Source organism: Oncorhynchus gorbuscha, linkage group LG22, assembly GCF_021184085.1.
Source record: "Oncorhynchus gorbuscha isolate QuinsamMale2020 ecotype Even-year linkage group LG22, OgorEven_v1.0, whole genome shotgun sequence".
NCBI classification, from domain to species: Eukaryota; Metazoa; Chordata; class Actinopteri; order Salmoniformes; family Salmonidae; genus Oncorhynchus; species Oncorhynchus gorbuscha.
The window spans coordinates 45,843,569-45,871,068 of record NC_060194.1 but is presented as its reverse complement, the minus strand read 5'-3'; the positions used below and the strand labels follow the sequence as shown (position 1 = coordinate 45,871,068).

The 27,500-nt window shown below is 45.4% G+C and overlaps 1 protein-coding gene across 4 annotated transcripts in view; it reads right to left on the bottom strand.

The window, feature by feature from the left end:
• Window positions 1-27,500, bottom strand: part of vav3b (vav 3 guanine nucleotide exchange factor b) — a 120,184-nt gene that overhangs the window by 50,913 nt on the left and 41,771 nt on the right. For all 4 annotated transcript variants that reach the window (XM_046322344.1, XM_046322347.1, XM_046322345.1 and 1 more), the window contains exons 7-15: window positions 27,020-27,088; window positions 26,800-26,903; window positions 26,511-26,610; window positions 26,202-26,297; window positions 22,748-22,816; window positions 16,032-16,118; window positions 14,723-14,808; window positions 13,953-14,085; window positions 9,927-10,036 (exon numbers count right to left, since the gene is read on the bottom strand). In XM_046322344.1, the coding sequence (XP_046178300.1) occupies window positions 9,927-10,036; window positions 13,953-14,085; window positions 14,723-14,808; window positions 16,032-16,118; window positions 22,748-22,816; window positions 26,202-26,297; window positions 26,511-26,610; window positions 26,800-26,903; window positions 27,020-27,088 (854 nt within the window). The remainder of the gene's footprint in view (window positions 1-9,926; window positions 10,037-13,952; window positions 14,086-14,722; window positions 14,809-16,031; window positions 16,119-22,747; window positions 22,817-26,201; window positions 26,298-26,510; window positions 26,611-26,799; window positions 26,904-27,019; window positions 27,089-27,500) is intronic.

Genomic DNA, 27,500 nt, shown 5'->3' with positions numbered 1-27,500 from the left:
GAGAGAGGAGAGGAGGAGAGGGAGGAGAGGAGAGGAGAGAGGAGAGGAGAGGAGGAGAGGAGAGGAGGGAGAGGAGAAGGAGGAGAGGAGGGAGAGGAGAGAGAGGAGAGAGGGGGAGGAGGGAGAGAGAGAGGAGGAGGAGAGGAGAGTAGGAGAGGGAGGAGAGAGAGAGAGAGGAGAGGAGGAGAGGGAGGAGAGAGAGGAGAGGAGAGGAGAGGAGAGGAGGGAGGGAGAGGAGAAGGAGGAGAGGGGAGGAGGAGAGGAGAGGAGGGAGAGGAGAGAGAGGCGAGGGGGGAGGAGGGAGAGAGAGAGGAGAGGGAGAGGAGTGAGAGAGAGAGGGGAGGAGGAGAGGAGAGGAGAGGAGAGGAGAGGGAGAGGAGAGGAGAGGAGAGGAGAGGAGAGGAGAGGAGAGGAGAGGAGAGGAGAGGAGAGGAGAGGAGGTAGAGAGGAGGGAGGAGAGGGAGGACAGGGGAGGAGGAGAGGGAGAGGAGGGAGAGGGAGGAGAGGAGAGGAGGGAGAGGAGAGAGAGGAGAGGGGGGAGGAGGGAGAGAGAGAGGAGGAGGAGAGGAGTGAGAGAGAGAGGGGAGGAGGGGGAGGAGAGGAGGGATAGAGAGAGGGGAGAAGGCGTAGGTGAGGGGAGGAGGGAGAGAGAGAGGGAAGGAGAGGGAGGAGAGGAGTGAGAGAGAGAGGGGATGAGGGGGAGGAGGGAGAGAGAGAGAGAGAGTGGGGAGGAGGGGGAGGTGAGGAGTGAGAGAGAGAGAGAGAGAGAGAGGACAGGACAGGAGGGAGAGAGGGGAGGGGAGGAGGGGGAGGAGAGGGGAGCAGGAGAGGAGGGAGAGAGAGGGGGAGGAGAGGAGAGAGAGGGAAGGGGGTGAGGAGTGAGAGAGAGGGGAGCAGGGGGAGGAGAGGAGGGAGCGAGAGGGGAGGAGGGGAGGAGCGGAGGGAGAGAGAGAGGGGAGGAGGAGAGGAGAGGAGGTAGAGAGGAGTGAGGAGAGGGAGGACAGGGGAGGAGGAGAGGAGAGGAAGGAGAGGAGAAGGAGGGAGGGGGGAGGGAGGAGAGGAGGAGGAGGGAGGAGAGGGAGGAGAGGAGGAGAGAGAGGAGAGGAGAGGAGAGGAGAGGAGAGGAGAGGAGAGGAGGAGAGGAGAGGAGGAGAGGAGAAGGAGGAGAGGAGGAGGAGGAGAGGAGAGGAGGGAGAGGAGAGAGAGGAGAGGGGGGGAGAGAGAGGAGGAGGAGGAGGGGAGAGGAGAGGAGAGGAGGAGAGGGAGGAGAGGAGAGAGAGGGAGGAGAGAGAGAGGAGAGGAGGAGAGGGAGAGAGGAGGGAGAGAGAGACGGGAGGAGAGGAGAGAGGAGAGGAGAGGAGAGGAGAGGAGAGGAGAGGAGAGGAGAGGAGAGGAGAGGAGAGGAGGGAGAGGAGAAGGAGGAGAGGGGAGGAGGAGAGGAGAGGAGGGAGAGGAGAGAGAGGAGAGGGGGAGGGAGAGAGAGAGGAGGAGGAGAGGAGTGAGAGAGAGAGGGGAGGAGGAGAGGAGAGGAGAGGAGAGGAGGTAGAGAGGAGGGAGGGGAGGAGAGGAGAGGAGGGAGAGGAGAAGGAGGAGAGGGGAGGAGGAGAGGAGAGGAGGGAGAGGAGAGAGAGGAGAGGGGGGGGAGGAGGGAGAGAGAGAGGAGGAGAGGAGTGAGAGAGAGAGGGGAGGAGGGGGAGGAGAGGAGGGAGAGAGAGAGGGGAGGAGAGGAGAGGAGAGGAGGAGAGGGAGGAGAGGAGAGGGAGGAGAGAGAGAGGAGAGGAAGAGAGGGAGGAGAGGAGGGAGAGAGAGGAGGAGAGGAGAGGAGGGAGAGGAGAAGGAGGAGAGGGGAGGAGGAGAGGAGAGGAGGGAGAGGAGAGAGAGGAGAGGGGGGAGGGAGAGAGAGAGGAGGAGGAGAGGAGAGGAGGAGAGGGAGGAGAGGAGAGGGAGGAGGAGAGGAGAGGAGGGAGAGGAGAGAGAGGAGAGGGAAGAGAGAGAGAGGAGAGGAGGAGAGGGAGGAGAGGAGGGAGAGAGAGAGGATGAGAGGAGAGGAGAGGAGGAGAGGAGAGGAGAGGAGGGAGAGGAGAAGGAGGAGAGGAGGGAGAGGAGAGAGAGGAGAGGGGGGAGGAGAGAGAGAGAGAGGAGGAGAGGAGAGTAGGAGAGGGAGGAGAGAGAGAGGAGAGGAGGAGAGGGAGGAGAGAGAGGAGAGGAGAGGAGAGGAGAGGAGAGGAGAGGGAGAGGAGGGAGGGAGAGGAGAAGGAGGAGAGGGGAGGAGGAGAGGAGAGGAGGGAGAGGAGAGAGAGGAGAGGGGGGGGAGGGAGAGAGAGAGGAGGAGGAGAGGAGGAGAGAGAGAGGGAGAGGGAGGAGGAGAGGAGAGGAGAGGAGAGGAGAGGAGAGGAGAGGAGGTAGAGAGGAGGGAGGAGAGGGAGGACAGGGGAGGAGGAGAGGAGAGGAGGGAGAGGAGGAGAGGAGAGGAGGGAGAGGAGAGAGAGGAGAGGGGGGGAGGAGGGAGAGAGAGAGGAGGAGGAGAGGAGTGAGAGAGAGAGGGGAGGAGGGGGAGGAGAGGAGGGAGAGAGAGAGGGGAGAAGGCGTAGGTGAGGGGAGGAGGGAGAGAGAGAGGGAAGGAGAGGGAGGAGAGGAGTGAGAGAGAGAGGGGATGAGGGGGAGGAGGGAGAGAGAGAGAGAGTGGGGAGGAGGGGGAGGTGAGGAGGAGAGAGAGAGAGAGAGAGAGAGAGAGAGAGAGAGAGAGAGAGAGAGAGAGGACAGGAGGGAGAGAGGGGAGGGGAGGAGGGGGAGGAGAGGGGAGCAGGAGAGGAGGGAGAGAGAGGGGGAGGAGAGGAGAGAGAGGGAAGGGGGTGAGGAGTGAGAGAGAGGGGAGCAGGGGGAGGAGAGGAGGGAGCGAGAGGGGAGGAGGGGGAGGAGCGGAGGGAGAGAGAGGGGAGGAGGGGAGGTGAGGAGGGAGAGAGAGGGGCAGAGAGAGAGGAAATGAGTGAGAGAGAACAGATGGTGTGTGTGCAGAGTGTGTACTGAGTGTACAGAGTGTGTACAGAGTGTGTACAGTGTGTGTACAGTGTGTACAGAGTGTGTACTGAGTGTGTACAGTGTGTACAGAGTGTGTACTGAGTGTGTACAGAGTGTTTACTGAGTGTACAGAGTGTGTACTGAGTGTACAGAGTGTGTACAGAGTGTGTACAGTGTGTGTACAGTGTGTACAGAGTGTGTACTGAGTGTGTACAGAGTGTGTACTGAATGTGTACAGTGTGTACAGAGTGTGTACTGAGTGTGTACAGTGTGTACAGAGTGTGTACAGAGTGTGTACTGAGTGTGTACTGAGTGTGTACAGAGTGTGTACAGAGTGTGTACTGAGTGTGTACAGAGTGTGTACTGAGTGTGTACAGAGTGTGTACAGAGTGTGTACAGAGTGTGTACTGAGTGTGTACAGAGTGTGTACAGAGTGTGTACTGAGTGTGTACAAAGTGTGTACAGAGTGTGTACAGAGTGTGTACTGAGTGTATACTGAGTGTGTACAGTGTGTACAGAGTGTGTACTGAGTGTGTACAGAGTGTTTACTGAGTGTACAGAGTGTGTACTGAGTGTACAGAGTGTGTACAGAGTGTGTACAGTGTGTGTACAGTGTGTACAGAGTGTGTACTGAGTGTGTACAGAGTGTGTACTGAATGTGTACAGTGTGTACAGAGTGTGTACTGAGTGTGTACAGTGTGTACTGAGTGTGTACAGAGTGTGTACAGAGTGTGTACAGAGTGTGTACTGAGTGTGTACAGAGTGTGTACTAAGTGTGTACTGAGTGTGTACAGAGTGTGTACAGAGTGTGTACAGAGTGTGTACAGATTGTGTACAGAGTGTGTACTGAGTGTGTACAGAGTGTGTACTGAGTGTGTACAGAGTGTGTACAGAGTGTGTACAGAGTGTGTACTGAGTGTGTACAGAGTGTGTACAGAGTGTGTACAGAGTGTGTACAGAGTGTATACAGAGTGTGTACAGAGTGTGTACTGAGTGTGTACTGAGTGTGTACTGAGTGTACTGAGTGTACTGAGTGTACAGAGTGTGTACAGAGTGTGTACTGAGTGTGTACTGAGTGTATACAGAGTGTGTACTGAGTGTGTACTGAGTGTGTACAGAGTGTATACAGAGTGTACTGAGTGTGTACAGAGTGTGTACAGAGTGTGTACTGAGTGTGTACAGAGTGTGTACTGAGTGTGTACTGAGTGTGTACTGAGTGTGTACAGTGTGTACAGAGTGTGTACAGAGTGTGTACAGTGTGTACAGAGTGTGTACAGAGTGTGTACTGAGTGTGTACTGAGTGTGTACAGAGTGTGTACAGAGTGTGTACTGAGTGTGTACAGAGTGTGTACAGAGTGTGTACTGAGTGTGTACAGAGTGTGTACAGAGTGTGTACAGAGTGTGTACTGAGTGTGTACAGAGTGTGTACAGAGTGTGTACAGAGTGTGTACAGAGTGTATACTGAGTGTGTACAGAGTGTGTACTGAGTGTGTACAGAGTGTGTACAGAGTGTGTACAGAGTGTGTACAGAGTGTATACTGAGTGTGTACTGAGTGTGTACAGAGTGTGTACTGAGTGTGTACAGAGTGTGTACAGAGTGTGTACAGAGTGTGTACAGAGTGTGTACTGAGTGTGTACAGAGTGTGTACAGAGTGTGTACAGAGTGTGTACAGAGTGTGTACAGAGTGTATACTGAGTGTGTACAGAGTGTGTACTGAGTGTGTACAGAGTGTGTACAGAGTGTGTACAGAGTGTGTACAGAGTGTATACTGAGTGTGTACTGAGTGTGTACAGAGTGTGTACAGAGTGTGTACAGAGTGTGTACTGAGTGTACTGAGTGTGTACAGAGTGTGTACTGAGTGTACTGAGTGTGTACAGAGTGTGTACAGAGTGTGTACAGAGTGTGTACTGAGTGTGTACAGAGTGTGTACTGAGTGTGTACTGAGTGTGTACAGAGTGTGTACAGAGTGTGTACTGAGTGTGTACAGAGTGTATACTGAGTGTGTACTGAGTGTGTACAGAGTGTGTACTGAGTGTGTACTGAGTGTGTACAGAGTGTGTACTGAGTGTGTACTGAGTGTGTACAGAGTGTGTACTGAGTGTGTACTGAGTGTGTACTGAGTGTATACAATAGAGCTATAGGACTACAGCAGATATCTTACAGAGGGACAGTCCTCTACATTATCATGAGAGACTAATATGTTGAAACCAGCTGGATTCTTGAAATCACTTTGAAGTTGGAGTGAAAGGAGCTGTAACCAAACTGTTGCTTAGTAACTCACTATGCCAGGGTGCACTTCATCTGTTGCTTAGTAACTCACTATGCCAGGGTGCACTTCATCTGTTGCTTAGTAACTCACTATGCCAGGGTGCACTTCATCTGTTGCTTAGTAACTCACTATGCCAGGGTGCACTTGCACTGTTGCTTAGTAACTCACTATGCCAGGGTGCACTTCATCTGTTGCTTAGTAACTCACTATGCCAGGGTGCACTTCATCTGTTGCTTAGTAACTCACTATGCCAGGGTGCACTTCATCTGAAGGCTGCTCTCTGCTCTGTGATTGAATCCTGGTTCTGGTGCTCATGTCTGCTGTGATGGGACAGTTTGTTGCCTAAATATCCCCCTTGGAGTGCCACATTTACACAGCTGCACAAACACACACACACACACACACACACACACACACACACACACACACACACACACACACACACACACACACACACACACACACACACACACACACACACACACACACACACACACACACACACACACACACACACACACACTCTGCAGAGGTAGATGTCTAAGTGGAAAAGCATTATGGGTACTTAGCAGTAAGTGAGTTTCACTTCCCTCTCTCCAAATCAAAATAATTTCTCCTCTCCATCTCTTCAATTCTTGCTATGAAGAAACTCCAGGGCCCTGGTTTGAAACAACATTTCCTAAATCGATTTCACCAAGACAACCATCTATAAAGACGGGTCAAATTGTACGATTAGAATGGACACCCATAACTGTCACCCCAAAGTACCCTATGATAGAAATAACATGTTGTAGTAGTGACAAAACGCACACAGCACCAGTCAAAAGTTTGGACACCTACTTATTCAAGGGATTTTCTTAATTTTTACTATTTTCTACATTTTAGAATAACAGTGAAGACATCAAAACTATGAAATAGCACATATGGAAATCATGTTGTAACCCAAAAAATATATTTGAGATTCTTTAAAGTAGCCACCTTTTGCCTTGATGACAGATTTAAACACCCTTGGCATTCTCTCAACCAGCTTCATGAGGTAGTCACCTTGAATGCACTTCATTTAACAGGTGTGCCTTGTTAAAAGTTAGCCAACAAGTGCTCCGCATATGTGGGAACTCCTTCAAGAATATTGGAAAAGCATTCCAGGTGAACTGGTTGAGAGAATGCCAAGAATGTGCAAAGCTGTCATCCAGGCAAAGGGTGGCTACTTTGAAGATTCTACAATATAAAATATATTTTGAATTGTTTCACACTTTTTTGGTTACTACATGATTCCATGTGTGCTATTTCATAGTTTTGATGTCTTCACTATTATTCTACAATGTAGAAAATAGGAATGAGTAGGTGTGTCCAAACTTGACTGGTACTGTACATTTTCTTCATAATATGAGTCAGACTTCAAATTTAAGCAAAGGTCAAAACAACTCTTGGACTCACTCTAGTCCTTGTAGTGACCTACAAAGCCTTACTTGTGACAGAGAACTTCAAAGTCACAATTTGAAAGAGATACTTTCAAGCAGAATTGTACTCAGACTTCCAGCAGGTTATCAAAAAATATGCCTGTTGTCAGAGGTGTGTGTGTGTGTGTGTGTGTGTGTGTGTGTGTGTGTGTGTGTGTGTGTGTGTGTGTGTGTGTGTGTGTGTGTGTGTGTGTGTGTGTGTGTGTGTGTGTGTGTGTGTGTGTGTGTGTGTGTGTGTGTGTGTGTGTGTGTGTGTGTGTGTGTGTCTTTAATTGAAGTTGAAATGAGAGAAAACAGAATCCGCACGTCTTGGAAACTGTACAGCTCCTTCAGAAAGTATGTTTGGACTTTTTCCATATTTTCTTGTTGAGATGTTTTTGTCACTGGACTAATACACAAAACCGGGTCAAATAAGGAATTTTGTTTTTGTTATCAAAATAATTTTAAAAAAAATCTAAAGCTGAAATGTCTTGAGTTCATAAGCATTCAACCCCTTTGTTATGTCGAGCCTAAATACAGTCAGTTCAGGAGTTAACGAGTCACAATAAGTTTCTCTCTGTGTGCAATAATAGTGTTTAACATGATTTTTGAATGACTACCTCATCTCTGTACCCCAACACATACAATTAATTAAGGTCCCACAATGCAATGAATTTCAAAAAATAGATTCAACCACAAAGACCTCCCAAAGAACGGCACCTATTGGTAGAAACATACTCGTTTTTTTTAAGCAGACATTGAATATCCCTTTGTGAAGTTATTAATTACACTTTGGCTCGTATCAATGCACCCAAAGATACAGACGTCCTTCCTAACTCAGATGCCGGAGAGGATGAAAAGCACTCAGGGATTTCACCATGAGGCCAATCGTGACTTTAAAACAGTTTAACAAAATATAATGGCTGCGATAGAATAACGCTAAAGATGGATAAACAACATTGTAGTTACTCCACAATACTTAATGCTTAATTGACAGAGAGAAAAAAAGGAAGCCTGTACAGAAAAATAATATTCTAAATCATACATCCTGTTTGCAACAAGGCACTAAAGTAATACTGCAAAAAAAGTGGCAAAGCAATTAGCATTTTGTCCTGAATACAAAGTGTTATGTTTGGGGCAAATACAACACATTAATGAGTACCACTTTCCATATTTTCAAGCATCGTGGTAGCTGTATCATGTTAGGGGTATGCTTGTAATCGTTAAGGACACTGGAGTTTTTCAGGATAAAAAAATGTACTGAATGGAGCTAAGCACAGGAAAAAGCCTTGAGGAAAACCTGTTTCAGTCTTCCACCAGACACTGGGAGATTAATTCACCTTTCAGCAGGACAATAACCTAAAATACAAGGCAAAATTGTTTATTTTACCTTTATTTAACTAGGCAAGTCAGTCAAACCCTAACCCGGAAGACTTAACCCTAACCCGGAAGACTTGACTGGGCCAATTGTGCACCACACTATAGAACTCCCAATCACGTCCGGTTGTGATACAGGCTAGAATCAAACCAGGGTCTGAAGTGACGCCTCTAGCACTGAGATGCAATGCCTTAGACCACTGTGCCACTCGGGAGCCCGAAAAGACAGTGAATGTTCCTCAGTGGCCTAGTTACAGTTTTGACTTTACTTTTCTACTTGAAAATCGATGACAAGAGCTGAAAATGGTTGTCTAGAAATGATCAACAACCAATTTGACAGAGCTTGAAGAATTTAGAAAAGAATAATGGGCAAGATGTTGTACAGTCCAGATGTGGAAAGACTTACCCAGAAAGACTCAATGCTGTAAACGCTGTCAACGGTACTTCTACAAAGTACTGAGTCAGGGGTATGAATACTTATGCAAATGAGAGATTTCTGTATCTCAATATCAATAAATTTGCCAACATTTCAAAAAAACATATTTTCACTTTTTGTCATTATGGGGTATTGTGTGCACATGGGTGATTTTCAATTGAATTGGATTTTGAATTGAGGCTGTAACACAAATATATGTGGTCAAGGGTCAAGGGTCAAGGGGTAGGAAGACTTTCTGAAGGAAGTGTATATGCCTTTTAGCCAACAAGCTTTCGCAGAATCAGACGTTTGTCCATAAAGGTTACATTTCAAAGGTTAAGTCAAGGTATTAATTCCAAATGGTAAAGTTAATGGTTAAGATGTAGGATAGGGTTCAAACAAAAAACAACAACAACAACAACAAAAAACAACAACAAAAAAACAACAACAAAAAACAACAACAACAAAAACAACAACAAAAACAAAAAACAACAACAACAAAAAACAACAACAACAAAAAACAACAACAAAAACAAAAAACAACAACAACAAAAAACAACAACAACAAAAAACAACAACAACAAAAAACAACAACAAAAACAAAAAACAACAACAACAAAAAACAACAACAACAAAAAACAACAACAAAAACAAAAAACAACAAAAAACAACAACAACAAAAAACAACAAAAAACAACAACAAAAACAAAAAACAACCACAAATAAATTGCACTGAGACTGAATGCCATAGCCTCGGAGCAAGAGCTCGCGGTTTACACCCATTCACTATCCCCCTTCCACAACGCCTTAGTAAAACCCAAGTCTACTTGATGGTAATAGTGCTCACCATTGCCCCTAGTGGCCCGGGTTTGAAGTAATCTCCTGACGTGTCCTGACGTCCTGCTTACCTGGACGGACGGTCTTATTTCACAGTGGAGCGACCTGGCTGATTTAACAAATCATTTTCTTCACTACAGTCATGCGAGTGTACATTTTTTCATATGGGTGGCCACGGAGCAGGAATCAAAACCCACAATCCCGAGCCACATTCACTATTAAAAAACAAAAAAATGTAGTGGAACGTTCAATTAAGGAGAAAGGTGCTGCACTGAATGACCAGTTGAAAGGTTGTGGGCTCAAAATGAACCGTTGTCCTTTAAATACATTACGTGTTGCTTCAAGCCACACCCTGCCACACCTACCAAACAGTGTAAATGTACCTTAAAGTCTGTTCAGGAATGTACAAGAACAATTTTGGGGAAATGTGTCATTCAGTGCAAACCGTTCTGCAATGTAGTAAACGTTCAATGGAGCTGAACACAAGCACCACTTGTGTCTACGAACTGAGAGGCACAGGACGACCATGACACTTCACAGACACAGAGTACAGACGTAGCCCCAGCTCACATTGCCATGTCAAACTGGTCCAGCCACTTCTTCTTCAGCTCCTTGGTCTTGAAGAAGAACTCAAAGCCGCTCTGCCCCTGCTGATGGGTCAGGTAGAAACCATAGAACCACTGGGGAGGGAGAGAGGAAGACAAGGAGAGAGTGAATGGAAAAGTTACACACACTCTCTCCCTCCCTCCCATCTCTCTCTCTCTCTCTCTCTCCCTCCCATCTCCCTCCCATCTCCCTCCCATCTCCCTCCCATCTCTCTCTCTGTCTCTCTCTCTGTCTCTCTATCTCTCTGTCTCTCTCTCTCTCTCTCTCTCTCTCTCTCTCTCTCTCTCTCTCTCTCTCTCTCTCTCTCTCTCTCTCCTCTCTCTCTCTCTCTCTCTCTCTCTCCTCCCATCTCTCTCTCCTCTCCTCCCATCTCTCTCCATCTATCTCTCTGTCTCTCTGTCTCTCTGTCTCTCTCTCTCTCTCTCTCTGTCTCTCTCTCTCTCTCTCTCTCTCTCTCTCTCTCTCTCTCTCTCTCTCTCTCTCTCTCTCTCTCCCTCCCATCTCCCTCCCATCTCCCTCCCATCTCCCTCCCATCTCTCTCTCTGTCTCTCTCTCTGTCTCTCTCTCTCTCTCTCTCTCTCTCTCTCTCTCTCTCTCTCTCTCTCTCTCTCTCTCTCTCTCTCTCTCCTCTCTCTCTCTCACACACACACCGTGCCTTCAGAAAGTATTCACACCCTTTGACTTTTTGCACATTGTTGTTACAGCCTGAATATATTAACATCCCCTTATATGAATATCCCCTTATTAATATCCTATATTAACATCCTCTTATATTAATATCCCTTATTAACACCCCCCTATATTAACATCCCTTATTAACACCCCCCTATAATAACATCCCTTATTAACACCCTCCTATATTAACATCCCATATTAACACCCTCCTATATTAACACCCTCCTATATTAACAACCCTTATTAACACCGTCCTATATTAACACCCCCCCCTATATTAACATCCCTTATTAACACCGTCCTATATTAACACCCTCCTATATTAACATCCCATATTAACACCCTCCTATATTAACACCCCCCTATATTAACATCCCTTATTAAACACCCTCCTATATTAACACCCTCCTATATTAACATCCCATATTAACACCCCTCCTATATTAACCACCCTTATTAAACACCCTCCTATATTAACACCCTCCTATATTAACATCCCATATTAACACCCTCCTATATTAACACCCTCCTATATTAACATCCCATATTAACACCCTCCTATATTAACACCCTCCTATATTAACACCCCCCTATATTAACACCCTCCTATATTAACACCCTCCTATATTAACACCCCCCTATATTAACAACCCTTATTAACACCGTCCTATATTAACACCCCCCTATATTAACACCCTCCTATATTAACACCCTCCTATATTAACATGCCATATTAACACCCTCCTATATTAACACCCTCCTATATTAACACCCCCCTATATTAACACCCCCCTATATTAACATCCCTTATTAACACCGTCCTATATTAACACCCTCCTATATTAACACCCTCCTATATTAACATTCCATATTAACACCCTCCTATATTAACACCCTCCTATATTAACACCCTCCTATATTAAACACCCTCCTATATTAACACCCCCCTATATTAACATCCCATATTAACACCCTCCTATATTAACACCCCCCTATATTAACATCCCTTATTAACACCGTCCTATATTAACACCCTCCTATATTAACAACCCTTATTAAACACCCTCCTATATTAACACCCTCCTATATTAACAACCCTTATTAAACACCCTCCTATATTAACACCCTCCTATATTAACATCCCTTATTAACACCGTCCTATATTAACACCCTCCTATATTAACATCCCATATTAACACCCTCCTATATTAACACCCTCCTATATTAACATCCCATATTAACACCCTCCTATATTAACACCCTCCTATATTTCGGTTGCTAGTCCAACGCTCTAACCACTAGGCTACCCTGCCACCCCAATGATGTGGCGGAGAGTCACGTCATATTTTTCGATATACTGTAGCCCTACCGTAGGCGACTTGAGTCTCACTAGTGTTGAGTAATGTGCTGTTGGTGGTGTTGGTCTTATTTATTTAAAGAGCATATTGAAGTTAGAAGCAATAGGATTTGAAGCAAAAGCCTACAACTATTTTAACACTGTTTCACGCTGCTCTGAGACAAACATGGGGACTGGTCTTGATAAATCAGAGATGAATATTTTCACTAATTCTCCGTTTGGGTATTGGTTAGACTAATATTTGAAAATGAGGGTGTGTAAATGTTATGCTCTAGTCTAACCTTTATATAACTAGGCAAGTCAGTTAAGAACAAATTCTTATTTACAAGAATAGCCTAATCCGTCCTCCCCGGTCTCCCGTGTGCCCGCACGACACAGGGATTATTTAGCTAAATTACCCAGTACTCCCGACCGTCACGTTGTACAGCGCCATATTTTCCATTCCATCCTAACGGAAACCCAGAGTTTTTGTTTTGTTTTTCTTGGAATAGAAACATCATAATATTAATCCAATGAGTTAAGCAACACTTCATAAAATCAGTCCCATATACTATGTTCTTACAAAAAAAGGTTTTCAATTCTCTAGTAGAGCCACTATTGAAGGCTATAAAATGCTTCTCAAAGACACCCATTGGTGGTCAAACGAGCACTAACTAGCATTAATGGTACCAGTGGTTGGCACTTAAATAACGTGCCATAGAATTCTGTGGCACACTACAACTTTTAAAGGATGAATCCACTGTATCTCTATGTCCTGGGAAATTGTCTTGTTACTTATAACCTCATGCATTAGCCTACGTTAGCTCAACCGTCCCGAGGTCGGGACACCGATCCTGTAGAGGTTTTAACATCACCCTGTATTAACATGATGTGATTTGGCATCCTATATTAACATCCTATATCAAACATCCTATATTAACATCCTATATTAACATCCTATATTAACATCCTATATTAAACATCCTATATTAACATCCTATATTAACATCCTATATTAACATCCTATATTAACATCCTATATTAACATCCTATATCAAACATCCTATATTATCACCATTAACATTTTCGTCAACTGCTCTCTCTATCCTGGACGGGGTTGTTGGTCAGGGTTGGTGGTGCAGGTAAGTGTTAGGGTTAGGCCAGGCAGGTAGACAGATAGAAAGCCAACAGGGTAGGTAACCACAGAGCCCTATGAGATTGGAAGCATTTGTTTTTTAATCCAGAGAAACGTTATATTACTTTTAGTCTTTTATCTCCTGTTCTGTAAAGAATTGCCCATCAAACTAGCTAAAACCAGCAGTGGCACACTGACTACTTCTTGCTGTTGTATGTCATCTCTCGTGATCAGGGACAGGAAAGGGTTCAATTTGACCTTTTCTTTAGTAGGCCTACAATGTAGATGTAGCAGAACAAACTCCATTCACAGGCAAAGAGTAGTTTAATTGTTACAACAGCATAGCGAACAGTTAGCTAGCTAAGTAGTTGTGGCTGTTACTCCTGATGTATTGTTGTCTATACCATGTTGACCTTTGTGCTTGTTGACCTTTGTGCTGCTATCTGTGCCCAATCATGTTTGTACCATGTTTTGTACTGCTACCATGTTGTTGTTATGTTGTCGTGTGTTGCTGCCTTGCTATGTTGTTGTTTTATAGGTCTCTCTTTATGTAGTGTTGTGGTGTCGTGATGTGTATCTTTTAATCCCAGCCCCCTTTTGCCTTTTGGTAGGCCGTCATTGGAAATAAGCATTTGTTCTCAACTGACTTGCCAAGTTAAATAAAGGTTAAATATATATATATATTTTTAAGTAGTTAGCTATATTTTCTACAATCGCTATGATCAGCTGATAGCCCTCCCCTATTTTCCCTTGAACAGTAGAGAATTATGAATGCAAGGAATTTGGGCTAAAAACTAAACTTGTTTTCACTTTGATCACATGTACCCTGGCTGTGGCGACTGACCTTCTTACTCTCTCTATCCTGGGTGGGGTTGTTGGTGATCTTAAAGTAGTTGAGATCGATCACATCCTTCATCTCATAGTTGTCTCCTCGTCTCTTACAGACGATCACAGCTCCGTCAAACAGGAAGATATGTCTGCGCCAAAGTTAATTTACAGTGTTTATTTATTTACAGTGTTTACAGTGTGTATCCTGTCATATTACACATAAAGAAGTTCCTACGTTGTTTTACATGCTGTCCATATAATGAAGACAGAGAAAGCCATACATGCTAGTCCTTCTCCTACTAACAATTAACAATATACAGGCTGCAATAGCCTTCCTTAGCACCAACCCGGGTTGCCCATTTGTTTCACTGGGTCTGGGAAACCAGTCTGTAGTCACTGGGTCTGGGATACCAGTCTGTAGTCCATGGGTCTGGGATACCAGTCTGTAGTCACTGGGTCTGGGAAACCAGTCTGTAGTCCATGGGTCTGGGATACCAGTCTGTAGTCACTGGGTCTGGGAAACCAGTCTGTAGTCACTAGGTCTGGGATACCAGTCTGTAGTCACTGGGTCTGGGATACCAGTCTGTAGTCACTGGGTCTGGGATACCAGTCTGTAGTCACTGGGTCTGGGATACCAGTCTGTATTCACTGGGTCTGGGATACCAGTCTGTATTCACTGGGTCTGGGATACCAGTCTGTAGTCAGTGGGTCTGGGAAACCAGTCTGTAGTCACTGGGTCTGGGAAACCAGTCTGTAGTCAGTCTGCCTTTCCTAATCCCATCTCACCTGTCCTGTTTCTTCTTGTCAACATTAGACACCATTCGGACCTCTCCGTCCCCCTTGGGCCGTCCGTAGCTCTCCAGGGGCTGGTTCTTCAGGGAGGGGAGGTAATGGGAGGGGGTAAGGGGAGAAAATGGGATGGGGGTAAGGGGAGGTCATGGGAGGGGGTAAGGGGAGGTCATGAGAGGGGGATAAGGGAAGGTAATGGGAGGGAGGTAATGGGAGGGGGAAAGGGAAGGTAATGGGAGGGGGTAAGGGGAGATTATGGGAGGGAGGTAATGGGAGGGGGAAAGGGGAGGTAATGGGAGGGGGAAAGGGGAGGTCATGGGAGGGGGTAAGGGGAGGTTATGGGAGGGAGGTAATGGGAGGGGGTAATGGGAGGTAATGGGAGGGGGAAAGGGGAGGTCATGGGAGGGGGTAAGGGGAGGTAATAGGAGGGGGTAAGGGGAAATAATGGGGGGTAATAGGATGTAATGTGAGGGGGTAATGGGAGGTAATGTGAGGGGGTAATGGGAGGGGGTAATGGGAGGGAATGGGAGGGGGTAAGGGGGTAATGGGAGGGGGTAATGAGAGGTAATGGGAGGGGTAATGGGAGGTAATGGGAGGGGTAATGGGAGGTAATGGGAGGGGGTAATGTGAGGTAATTGGAGGGGTAATGAGAGGTAATTGGAGGGGGTAATGTGAGGTAATGGGAGGGGTAATGGGAGGTAATGTGAAGGGAGGTAATGGGAGGGGGTAAGGGAGGTAATGGGAGGGGGTAATGGGAGGTAATGGGAGGTAATGTGATGGGGTAATGAGAGGTAATGTGTGGGAGTAATATGAGGTAATGTGAGTGGGTAATGAGAGGGAATTGGAGGGGGTCAGGGGAGATAATGAGCAGGGTAATGGGAGGTAATGTGAGGGGGTAAGGGAGGTAATGTGAGGGGTTAATGAGAGGTAATGTGAGGGGGTAATGAGAGGTAATGTGAGGGGGTAAAGAGAGGTAACGTGAGGGGGTAATGAGAGGTAATGTGAGGGGGTAAGGGAGGTAATGTGAGGGGGTAAGGGTGGTAATGTGAGGGGGTAATGAGAGGTAATGTAAGGGGGTAATGAGAGGTAATGTAAGGGGGTAATGAGAGGTAATGTGAGGGGGTAATGAGAGGTAATGTGAGGGGGTAATGAGAGGTAACGTGAGGGGGTGGTTAATATGATATCAGTGAGACCATGTTCAGTGTGGGTCCGGAGGAATAGAACAGTATGTGTCTGGGACCCCATTGCACTTTGGACAACAATAGAAATTAAATTGATGTGTCTAAATCATGATGATTTATGTTACCAGGTTCTCGATGGAACGTTGATATTGGTTGATCTCCTTCAGAGTCTCCTTGTCTCTCTTCACCTCGTTGACATACTGAGCCAAGTCCTGGGTCAACAAACACACAGTCCCACATTTAGGGACTATTCTCCGATTGTAGTTTAGTAAGAGAAGAAGAGAGACAGCACACAGTCCCACATTTAGGGTCTATTCTCCGATTGTAGTTTAGTAAGAGAAGAAGAGAGACAGCACACAGTCCCACATTTAGGGTCTATTCTCCGATTTTAGTTTAGTAGTAAGAGAAGAAGAGAGACAGCACACAGTCCCACATTTAGGGTCTATTCTCCGATTGTAGTTTAGTAAGAGAAGAAGAGAGACAGCACACAGTCCCACATTTAGGGTCTATTCTCCGATTGTAGTTTAGTAAGAGAAGAAGAGAGACAGCACACAGTCCCCATTTAGGGTCTATTCTCCGATTGTAGTTTTAAGAGAAGAAGAGAGACAGCACACAGTCCCACATTTAGGGTCTATTCTCCGATTGTAGTTTAGTAAGAGAAGAAGAGAGACAGCACACAGTCCCACATTTAGGGTCTATTCTCCGATTGTAGTTTAGTAAGAGAAGAAGAGAGACAGTCTACACAGTCCCACATTTAGGGTCTATTCTCCGATTGTAGTTTAGTAAGAGAAGAAGAGAGAGCACACAGTAAGATTGAGTTTAGTAAGAGAAGAGAGAGACAGCACACAGTCCCACATTTAGGGTCTATTCTCCGATTGTAGTTTAGTAGTCCCACATTTAGTAAGAGAAGAAGAGAGACAGCACACAGTCCCACATTTAGGGTCTATTCTCCGATTGTAGTTTAGTAAGAGAAGAAGAGAGACAGCACACAGTCCCACATTTAGGGTCTATTCTCCGATTGTAGTTTAGTAAGAGAAGAAGAGAGACAGCACACAGTCCCACATTTAGGGTCTATTCTCCGATTGTAGTTTAGTAAGAGAAGAAGAGAGACAGCACACAGTCCCACATTTAGGGTCTATTCTCCGATTGTAGTTTAGTAAGAGAAGAAGAGAGACAGCACACAGTCCCACATTTAGGGTCTATTCTCCGATTGTAGTTTAGTAAGAGAAGAAGAGAGACAGCACACAGTCCCACATTTAGGGTCTATTCTCCGATTGTAGTTTAGTAAGAGAAGAAGAGAGACAGCACACAGTCCCACATTTAGGGTCTATTCTCCGATTGTAGTTTAGTAAGAGAAGAAGACAGACATTTAGGGTCTACACAGTCAGTCCCACATTTAGGGTCTATTCTCCGATTGTAGTTTAGTAAGAGAAGAAGAGAGACAGCACACAGTCCCACATTTAGGGTCTATTCTCCGATTGTAGTTTAGTAAGAGAAGAAGAGAGACAGCACACAGTCCCACATTTAGGGTCTATTCTCCGAGACAGCACACAGTCCACATTTAGGGTTCTCCGATTGTAGTTTAGTAAGAGAAGAAGAGAGACAGCACACAGTCCCACATTTAGGGTCTATTCTCCGATTGTAGTTTAGTAAGAGAAGAAGAGAGACAGCACACAGTCCCACATTTAGGGTCTATTCTCCGATTGTAGTTTAGTAAGAGAAGAAGAGAGACAGCACACAGTCCCACATTTAGGGTCTATTCTCCGATTGTAGTTTAGTAAGAGAAGAAGAGAGACAGCACACAGTCCCACATTTAGGGTCTATTCTCCGATTGTAGTTTAGTAAGAGAAGAAGAGAGACAGCACACAGTCCCACATTTAGGGTCTATTCTCCGATTGTAGTTTAGTAGTAAGAGAAGAAGAGAGACAGCACACAGTCCCACATTTAGGGTCTATTCTCCGATTGTAGTTTAGTAAGAGAAGAAGAGAGACAGCACACAGTCCCACATTTAGGGTCTATTCTCCGATTGTAGTTTAGTAAGAGAAGAAGAGAGACAGCACACAGTCCCACATTTAGGGTCTATTCTCCGATTGTAGTTTAGTAAGAGAAGAAGAGAGACAGCACACAGTCCCACATTTAGGGTCTATTCTCCGATTGTAGTTTAGTAAGAGAAGAAGAGAGACAGCACACAGTCCCACATTTAGGGTCTATTCTCGATTGTAGTTTAGTAAGAGAAGAAGAGAGACAGCACACAGTCCCACATTTAGGGTCTATTAGTAAGAGAAGAAGAGAGACAGCACACAGTCCACATTTAGGGTCTAGTTTAGTTTAGTAAGAGAAGAAGAGAGACAGCACACAGTCCCACATTTAGGGTCTATTCTCCGATTGTAGTTTAGTAAGAGAAGAAGAGAGACAGCACACAGTCCCACATTTAGGGTCTATTCTCCGATTGTAGTTTAGTAAGAGAAGAAGAGAGACAGCACACAGTCCCACATTTAGGGTCTATTCTCCGATTGTAGTTTAGTAAGAGAAGAAGAGAGACAGCACACAGTCCCACATTTAGGGTCTATTCTCCGATTGTAGTTTAGTAAGAGAAGAAGAGAGACAGCACACAGTCCCACATTTAGGGTCTATTCTCCGATTGTAGTTTAGTAAGAGAAGAAGAGAGACAGCACACAGTCCCACATTTAGGGTCTATTCTCCGATTGTAGTTTAGTAAGAGAAGAAGAGAGACAGCACACAGTCCCACATTTAGGGTCTATTCTCCGATTGTAGTTTAGTAAGAGAAGAAGAGAGACAGCACACAGTCCCACATTTAGGGTCTATTCTCCGATTGTAGTTTAGTAAGAGAAGAAGAGAGACAGCACACAGTCCCACATTTAGGGTCTATTCTCCGATTGTAGTTTAGTAAGAGAAGAAGAGAGACAGCACACAGTCCCACATTTAGGGTCTATTCTCCGATTGTAGTTTAGTAAGAGAAGAGAGAGAGCACACAGTCCCACATTTAGGGTCTATTCTCCGATTGTAGTTTAGTAGAGAAGAAGAGAGACAGCACACAGTCCCACATTTAGGGTCTATTCTCCGATTGTAGTTTAGTAAGAGAAGAAGAGAGACAGCACACAGTCCCACATTTAGGGTCTATTCTCCGATTGTAGTTTAGTAAGAGAAGAAGAGAGACAGCACACAGTCCCACATTTAGGGTCTATTCTCCGATTGTAGTTTAGTAAGAGAAGAAGAGAGACAGCACACAGTCCCACATTTAGGGTCTATTCTCCGATTGTAGTTTAGTAAGAGAAGAAGAGAGACAGCACACAGTCCCACATTTAGGGTCTATTCTCCGATTGTAGTTTAGTAAGAGAAGAAGAGAGACAGCACACAGTCCCACATTTAGGGTCTATTCTCCGATTGTAGTTTAGTAAGAGAAGAAGAGAGACAGCACACAGTCCCACATTTAGGGTCTATTCTCCGATTGTAGTTTAGTAAGAGAAGAAGAGAGACAGCACACAGTCCCACATTTAGGGTCTATTCTCCGATTGTAGTTTAGTAAGAGAAGAAGAGAGAGACAGCACACAGTCCCACATTTAGGGTCTATTCTCCGATTGTAGTTTAGTAAGAGAAGAAGAGAGACAGCACACAGTCCCACATTTAGGGTCTATTCTCCGATTGTAGTTTAGTAAGAGAAGAAGAGAGACAGCACACAGTCCCACATTTAGGGTCTATTCTCCGATTGTAGTTTAGTAAGAGAAGAAGAGAGACAGCACACAGTCCCACATTTAGGGTCTATTCTCCGATTGTAGTTTAGTAAGAGAAGAAGAGAGACAGCACACAGTCCCACATTTAGGGTCTATTCTCCGATTGTAGTTTAGTAAGAGAAGAAGAGAGACAGCACACAGTCCCACATTTAGGGTCTATTCTCCGATTGTAGTTTAGTAAGAGAAGAAGAGAGACAGCACACAGTCCCACATTTAGGGTCTATTCTCCGATTGTAGTTTAGTAAGAGAAGAAGAGAGACAGCACACAGTCCCACATTTAGGGTCTATTCTCCGATTGTAGTTTAGTAAGAGAAGAAGAGAGACAGCACACAGTCCCACATTTAGGGTCTATTCTCCGATTGTAGTTTAGTAAGAGAAGAAGAGAGACAGTCCCACATTTAGGGTCTATTCTCCAGTCCCACATTTAGGGTCTATTCTCCGATTGTAGTTTAGTAAGAGAAGAAGAGAGACAGCACACAGTCCCACATTTAGGGTCTATTCTCCGATTGTAGTTTAGTAAGAGAAGAAGAGAGACAGCACACAGTCCCACATTTAGGGTCTATTCTCCGATTGTAGTTTAGTAAGAGAAGAAGAGAGACAGCACACAGTCCCACATTTAGTATTCTCCGATTGTAGTTTAGTAAGAGAAGAAGAGAGACAGCACACAGTCCCACATTTAGGGTCTATTCTCCGATTGTAGTTTAGTAAGAGAAGAAGAGAGACAGCACACAGTCCCACATTTAGGGTCTATTCTCCGATTGTAGTTTAGTAAGAGAAGAAGAGAGACAGCACACAGTCCCACATTTAGGGTCTATTCTCCGATTGTAGTTTAGTAAGAGAAGAAGAGAGACAGCACACAGTCCCACATTTAGGGTCTATTCTCCGATTGTAGTTTAGTAAGAGAAGAAGAGAGACAGCACACAGTCCCACATTTAGGGTCTATTCTCCGATTGTAGTTTAGTAAGAGAAGAAGAGAGACAGCACACAGTCCCACATTTAGGGTCTATTCTCCGATTGTAGTTTAGTAAGAGAAGAAGAGAGACAGCACACAGTCCCACATTTAGGGTCTATTCTCCGATTGTAGTTTAGTAAGAGAAGAAGAGAGACAGCACACAGTCCCACATTTAGGGTCTATTCTCCGATTGTAGTTTAGTAAGAGAAGAAGAGAGACAGCACACAGTCCCACATTTAGGGTCTATTCTCCGATTGTAGTTTAGTAAGAGAAGAAGAGAGACAGCACACAGTCCCACATTTAGGGTCTATTCTCCGATTGTAGTTTAGTAAGAGAAGAAGAGAGACAGCACACAGTCCCACATTTAGGGTCTATTCTCCGATTGTAGTTTAGTAAGAGAAGAAGAGAGACAGCACACAGTCCCACATTTAGGGTCTATTCTCCGATTGTAGTTTAGTAAGAGAAGAAGAGAGACAGCACACAGTCCCACATTTAGGGTCTATTCTCCGATTGTAGTTTAGTAAGAGAAGAAGAGAGACAGCACACAGTCCCACATTTAGGGTCTATTCTCCGATTGTAGTTTAGTAAGAGAAGAAGAGAGACAGCACACAGTCCCACATTTAGGGTCTATTCTATTGTAGTTTAGTAAGAGAAGAAGAGAGACAGCACACAGAGAAGAAGAGAGACAGCACACAGTCCCACATTTAGGGTCTATTCTCCGATTGTAGTTTAGTAAGAGAAGAAGAGAGACAGCACACAGTCCCACATTTAGGGTCTATTCTCCGATTGTAGTTTAGTAAGAGAAGAAGAGAGACAGCACACAGTCCCACATTTAGGGTCTATTCTCCGATTGTAGTTTAGTAAGAGAAGAAGAGAGACAGCACACAGTCCCACATTTAGGGTCTATTCTCCGATTGTAGTTTAGTAAGAGAAGAAGAGAGACAGCACACAGTCCCACATTTAGGGTCTATTCTCCGATTGTAGTTTAGTAAGAGAAGAAGAGAGACAGCACACAGTCCCACATTTAGGGTCTATTCTCCGATTGTAGTTTAGTAAGAGAAGAAGAGAGACAGCACACAGTCCCACATTTAGGGTCTATTCTCCGATTGTAGTTTAGTAAGAGAAGAAGAGAGACAGCACACAGTCCCACATTTAGGGTCTATTCTCCGATTGTAGTTTAGTAAGAGAAGAGGGTCTAGAGAGTTTAGTAAGAGAAGAAGAGCACACAGTCCCACATTTAGGGTCTATTCTCCGATTGTAGTTTAGTAAGAGAAGAAGAGAGACAGCACACAGTCCCACATTTAGGGTCTATTCTCCGATTGTAGTTTAGTAAGAGAAGAAGAGAGACAGCACACAGTCCCACATTTAGGGTCTATTCTCCGATTGTAGTTTAGTAAGAGAAGAAGAGAGACAGCACACAGTCCCACATTTAGGGTCTATTCTCCGATTGTAGTTTAGTAAGAGAAGAAGAGAGACAGCACACAGTCCCACATTTAGGGTCTATTCTCCGATTGTAGTTTAGTAAGAGAAGAAGAGAGACAGCACACAGTCCCCATTTAGGGTCTATTCTCCATTTCCCACATTTAGGGTCTATTCTCCGATTGTAGTTTAGTAAGAGAAGAAGAGAGACAGCACACAGTCCCACATTTAGGGTCTATTCTCCGATTGTAGTTTAGTAAGAGAAGAAGAGAGACAGCACACAGTCCCACATTTAGGGTCTATTCTCCGATTGTAGTTTAGTAAGAGAAGAAGAGAGACAGCACACAGTCCCACATTTAGGGTCTATTCTCCGATTGTAGTTTAGTAAGAGAAGAAGAGAGACAGCACACAGTCCCACATTTAGGGTCTATTCTCCGATTGTAGTTTAGTAAGAGAAGAAGAGAGACAGCACACAGTCCCACATTTAGGGTCTATTCTCCGATTGTAGTTTAGTAAGAGAAGAAGAGAGACAGCACACAGTCCCACATTTAGGGTCTATTCTCCGATTGTAGTTTAGTAAGAGAAGAAGAGAGACAGCACACAGTCCCACATTTAGGGTCTATTCTCCGATTGTAGTTTAGTAAGAGAAGAAGAGAAGAGAGAGGTAATGGGAGGTAATGGGAGGTTAGTAAGAGAAGAAGAGAGACCGTCTGATTACCTTCATGGCGTCCAGAGCCATCTTCAGGTTGCTCTTGTCGGCTGCGTCGGGGGTGTGTTTGACCAGCTCCTAACAGACGGAGACAACAGGGAAGTCACCAGTGATAATCACACGCAGGCTCAGCTTCACACTGTTTAGATTACGATTAGGTTTAGATTAACACACAATTAGCCTGGATTTACACTACAGGACAGTCTTTTTCCTATGACGTTTGCCTACAGGGGACGACACAACAAAATCATATTGATGTTATAACAGCACGAAAGTGAAACCAAGCGGTCACCCGAGCATTTTACAGTAAAGCAAAACCAAGCCATAAAAACAAGCAGAGTGAATCCGCAGTACAGTTTTCCTTCATCTTCAAAGGATTGATTTGTGGACCTCAGAGTCATAAAACGTCAGGCTTAGATATCACTGTGTCTGCTTGGATATCACTGCTTAGATATCACTGTGTCTGCTTGGATATCACTGCTTAGATATCACTGTGTCTGCTTGGATATCACTGTGTCTGCTTGGATATCACTGCTTAGATATCACTGTGTCTGCTTGGATATCACTGTGTCTGCTTGGATATCACTGTGTCTGCTTGGATATCACTGTGTCTGCTTGGATATCACTGTGTCTGCTTAGATATCACTGTGTCTGCTTAGATATCACTGTGTCTGCTTGGATATCACTGTGTCTGCTTGGATATTACTGCTTGGATATCACTGTGTCTGCTTGGATATCACTGTGTCTGCTTGGATATCACTGCTTGGATATCACTGTGTCTGCTTGGATATCACTGTGTCTGCTTGGATATCACTGCTTGGATATCACTGTGTCTGCTTGGATATCACTGTGTCTGCTTGGATATCACTGCTTGGATATCACTGTGTCTGCTTGGATATCACTGTGTCTGCTTGGATATCACTGCTTGGATATCACTGTGTCTGCTTGGATAACACTGTGTCTGCTTGGATATCACTGTGTCTGCTTGGATATCACTGCTTGGATATCACTGTGTCTGCTTGGATAACACTGTGTCTGCTTGGATATCACTGTGTCTGCTTGGATATCACTGTGTCTGCTTGGATATCACTGTGTCTGCTTGGATAACACTGTGTCTGCTTGGATATCACTGCTTGGATATTACTGTGTCTGCTTGGATATCACTGTGTCTGCTTGGATATCACTGTGTCTGCTTGGATATCACTGTGTCTGCTTGGATATCACTGTGTCTGCTTAGATATCACTGTGTCTGCTTGGATATCACTGTGTCTGCTTGGATATCACTGTGTCTGCTTGGATATCACTGTGTCTGCTTAGATATCACTGTGTCTGCTTGGATATCACTGTGTCTGCTTGGATATCACTGTGTCTGCTTAGATATCACTGTGTCTGCTTGGATATCACTGTGTCTGCTTAGATATCACTGTGTCTGCTTAGATATCACTGTGTCTGCTTGGATATCACTGTGTCTGCTTGGATATCACTGTATCTGCTTAGATATCACTGTATCTGCTTGGATATCACTGTGTCTGCTTAGATATCACTGTGTCTGCTTAGATATCACTGTGTCTGCTTAGATATCACTGTGTCTGCTTGGATATCACTGTGTCGGCTTGGATATCACTGTGTCTGCTTAGATATCACTGTGTCTGCTTGGATATCACTGTGTCTGCTTGGATATCACTGTGTCTGCTTGGATATCACTGTGTCTGCTTAGATATCACTGAGTCTGCTTGGATATCACTGAGTCTGCTTGGATATCACTGCTTGGATATCACTGTGTCTGCTTGGATATCACTGCTTGGATATCACTGTGTCTGCTTGGATATCACTGTGTCTGCTTGGATATCACTGTGTCTGCTTGGATATCACTGCTAGGATATCACTGCGTCGGCTTGGATATCACTGTGTCTGCTTGGATATCACTGTGTCTGCTTGGATATCACTGTGTCTGCTTGGATATCACTGTGTCTGCTTGGATATCACTGTGTCTGCTTGGATATCACTGAGTCTGCTTGGATATCACTGCTTGGATATCACTGTGTCTGCTTGGATATCACTGTGTCTGCTTGGATATCACTGTGTCTGCTTGGATATCACTGCTTGGATATCACTGTGTCTGCTTGGATATCACTGTGTCTGCTTGGATATCACTGAGTCTGCTTGGATATCACTGCTTGGATATCACTGTGTCTGCTTGGATATCACTGCTTGGATATCACTGTGTCTGCTTGGATATCACTGTGTCTGCTTGGATATCACTGTGTCTGCTTGGATATCACTGTGTCTGCTTGGATATCACTGTGTCTGCTTGGATATCACTGTGTCTGCTTGGATATTACTGTGCGAACTTGGTGAACCTGAATATTCTCTCCCTCTTCCCTCCCCCTCTCTGAACTTATCCCACTGTGTCTGCTTGGATATCTCTGTGTCTGCTTGCTAAATACATGCAGTTCAGCACACTGGAGTCAATCCTACCAAGACTCAAATGTCCAGTTCCTTTGAAATCTGAGCTTTTGTTCTCCTTACTTATAAAAGAGACTGCTGAAAGCAACTCCTCTCCCTCTCTAAACAACAAATAATGGGGATACAAATGAACAAATATTCTCTCCCTCTCCCTCCCCCTCTCTCTCACTCCCCCTCTCCCTCCCTCTCCCTCTCCCTCTCCTTCCCCTCTCTCTCCCCCCTCCCTCCCTCTCTCCCTCCCCCTCTCCCTCCCTCTCTCCCTCCCCCTGTCCCTCCCTCTCTCCCTCCCCCTGTCCCTCCCTCCCTCACTCCCTCTCCCTCCCTCCCCCTCCCCCTCCTCTCCCTCCCTCTCCCCCTCTTCCTCCCCCTCCCCTCCCTCTCTCTCCCTCCCCCTCTCCCTCTCCCCCCCTCTCCCTCCCCATCTCCCTCTCCCTCCCCCTCTCCCTCTCCCTCCCCTCCCCTCCCTCCCCTCCCCTCTCCCTCTCCCTCTCCCTCTCCCTCTCCCTCCCCTCCCTCCTCTCCCTCTCCCTCCCTCCCTCCCTCTCCCTCTCCCTCCCTCCCTCTCCCTCTCCCTCTCCCTCTCCCTCTCCCTCTCCCTCTCTCCCCCCCCTCTCCCTCCCCATCTCCCTCTCCCTCCCCCTCTCCCTCCCTCTCCCTCCCTCTCCCTCCCTCTCCCTCCCCCTCTCCCTCTCCCTCTCCCTCTCCCTCTCCCTCCCCCTCTCCCTCTCTCTCCCTCTCCCTCCCTCCCTCCCTCTCCCTCTCCCTCCCTCCCTCTCCCTCTCCCTCTCCCTCTCCCTCTCCCTCTCCCTCTCCCTCTCCCTCTCCCTCCCCCTCCCCTCCCTCTCTCCCTCCCCCTCTCCCTCTCTTCAGAGAGGTAAGTATAAAAGTGGAGAGAGAAAAGACGTGGAGGCTGTCGCCCCCCAGTGGAAATGTATATCACAGACTCCTAACAGTGGTTGTGAGAGTATCTAGTGTATAGTGTCTGTGGTAAATATACCTGTAGTAGGAGATGGTACTTGAGGACTCTCTGCATGGGAACCACCAGTAGATCTCTCAGAGTGAACTTCCCATTGTTTGCTCTTTTAGAACATTCCTGGGACAATAACAACACAATGAATTAGGATATGAAGTATTACATCAACAGGTACACAAGAGATCGCTAGGCAACATCACTGTTTGGTCATGCTGAGGCTAGTTCCTCAGATCATTCACCATTGAGATCCTATTCGAATAATTACGAATAGAATATTGGAATTCACCGCCATGTTGCCTTACCCATAGACTGTATCAGAACAACTGGTCTCACCTCTAGCTTTAGTCGTACGTCCTCTTTCTCCTTACAAATAAAGTCCAACACTGTGATGGATATCTCAACGTGGCTGCAGTAGATTCCATAAATGAGTAGCCTGCAATGCAGAAGGAAAGTATATGATACCACATGGTGAATTTGAGTAGCAGCCAGTGTCAGTACTTCCAGATTCTGATTTATATTCTTCTGACTAACTGTTATACGAGACATTACAATAGGCTATTTATTATCATTTCTGTGTATGTAAACACCATTAGAGAACGTGTTATTAACGACAAAGGCCTACCTGTCCTTATAGGCAATGAAGACCTGGTAGAGGTTTAAGGCGTTCTTGTTGAGAATGGACTCTTGCACCTCCACCATCAGACTCTTATGGACTTTCACCAGGTCCTGTGAACAGAACGAGATCAGACGGTGTACATTACAACGAGTTCATAACTCTTAACTCAAGTCTACTCCGTAAAGACGCCATTTGCGTAAAGATGAGAGTTCGGGTTGTCTCTTACAGGGATGTTGACGAAAACCTTGTCGATTTCTGACGCAGTGAAAAATTTCTTCAGTGGGTTCAAAAAGTACTGTGGAAAAAAAACGTTTAGAAAAAAAGTTAAGATGTGATGTCATCACGTCATCACTTCCACCTCAGGCTCAGTCACACACACATATACACATATACATATATATACACACATACAGGACCAGGAGTTTCCTGTTCAGGTCTTGAGGCTTGGAGCAACTACTCATATCAGGACTGACTGCAAACCACAAATACTGCAGTCGGCACAGCATCTCAAGATTAGCAGCTAGTCTGCAGTCTGCATCTATAGAGTAGCAGCTAGTCTGCAGTCTGCATCTCAAGATTAGCAGCTAGTCTGCAGTCCGCATCTATAGAGTAGCAGCTAGTCTGCAGTCTGCATCTCAAGATTAGCAGCTAGTCTGCAGTCTGCAGTCTGCATCTATAGAGTAGCAGCTAGACGGCAGTCTGCATCT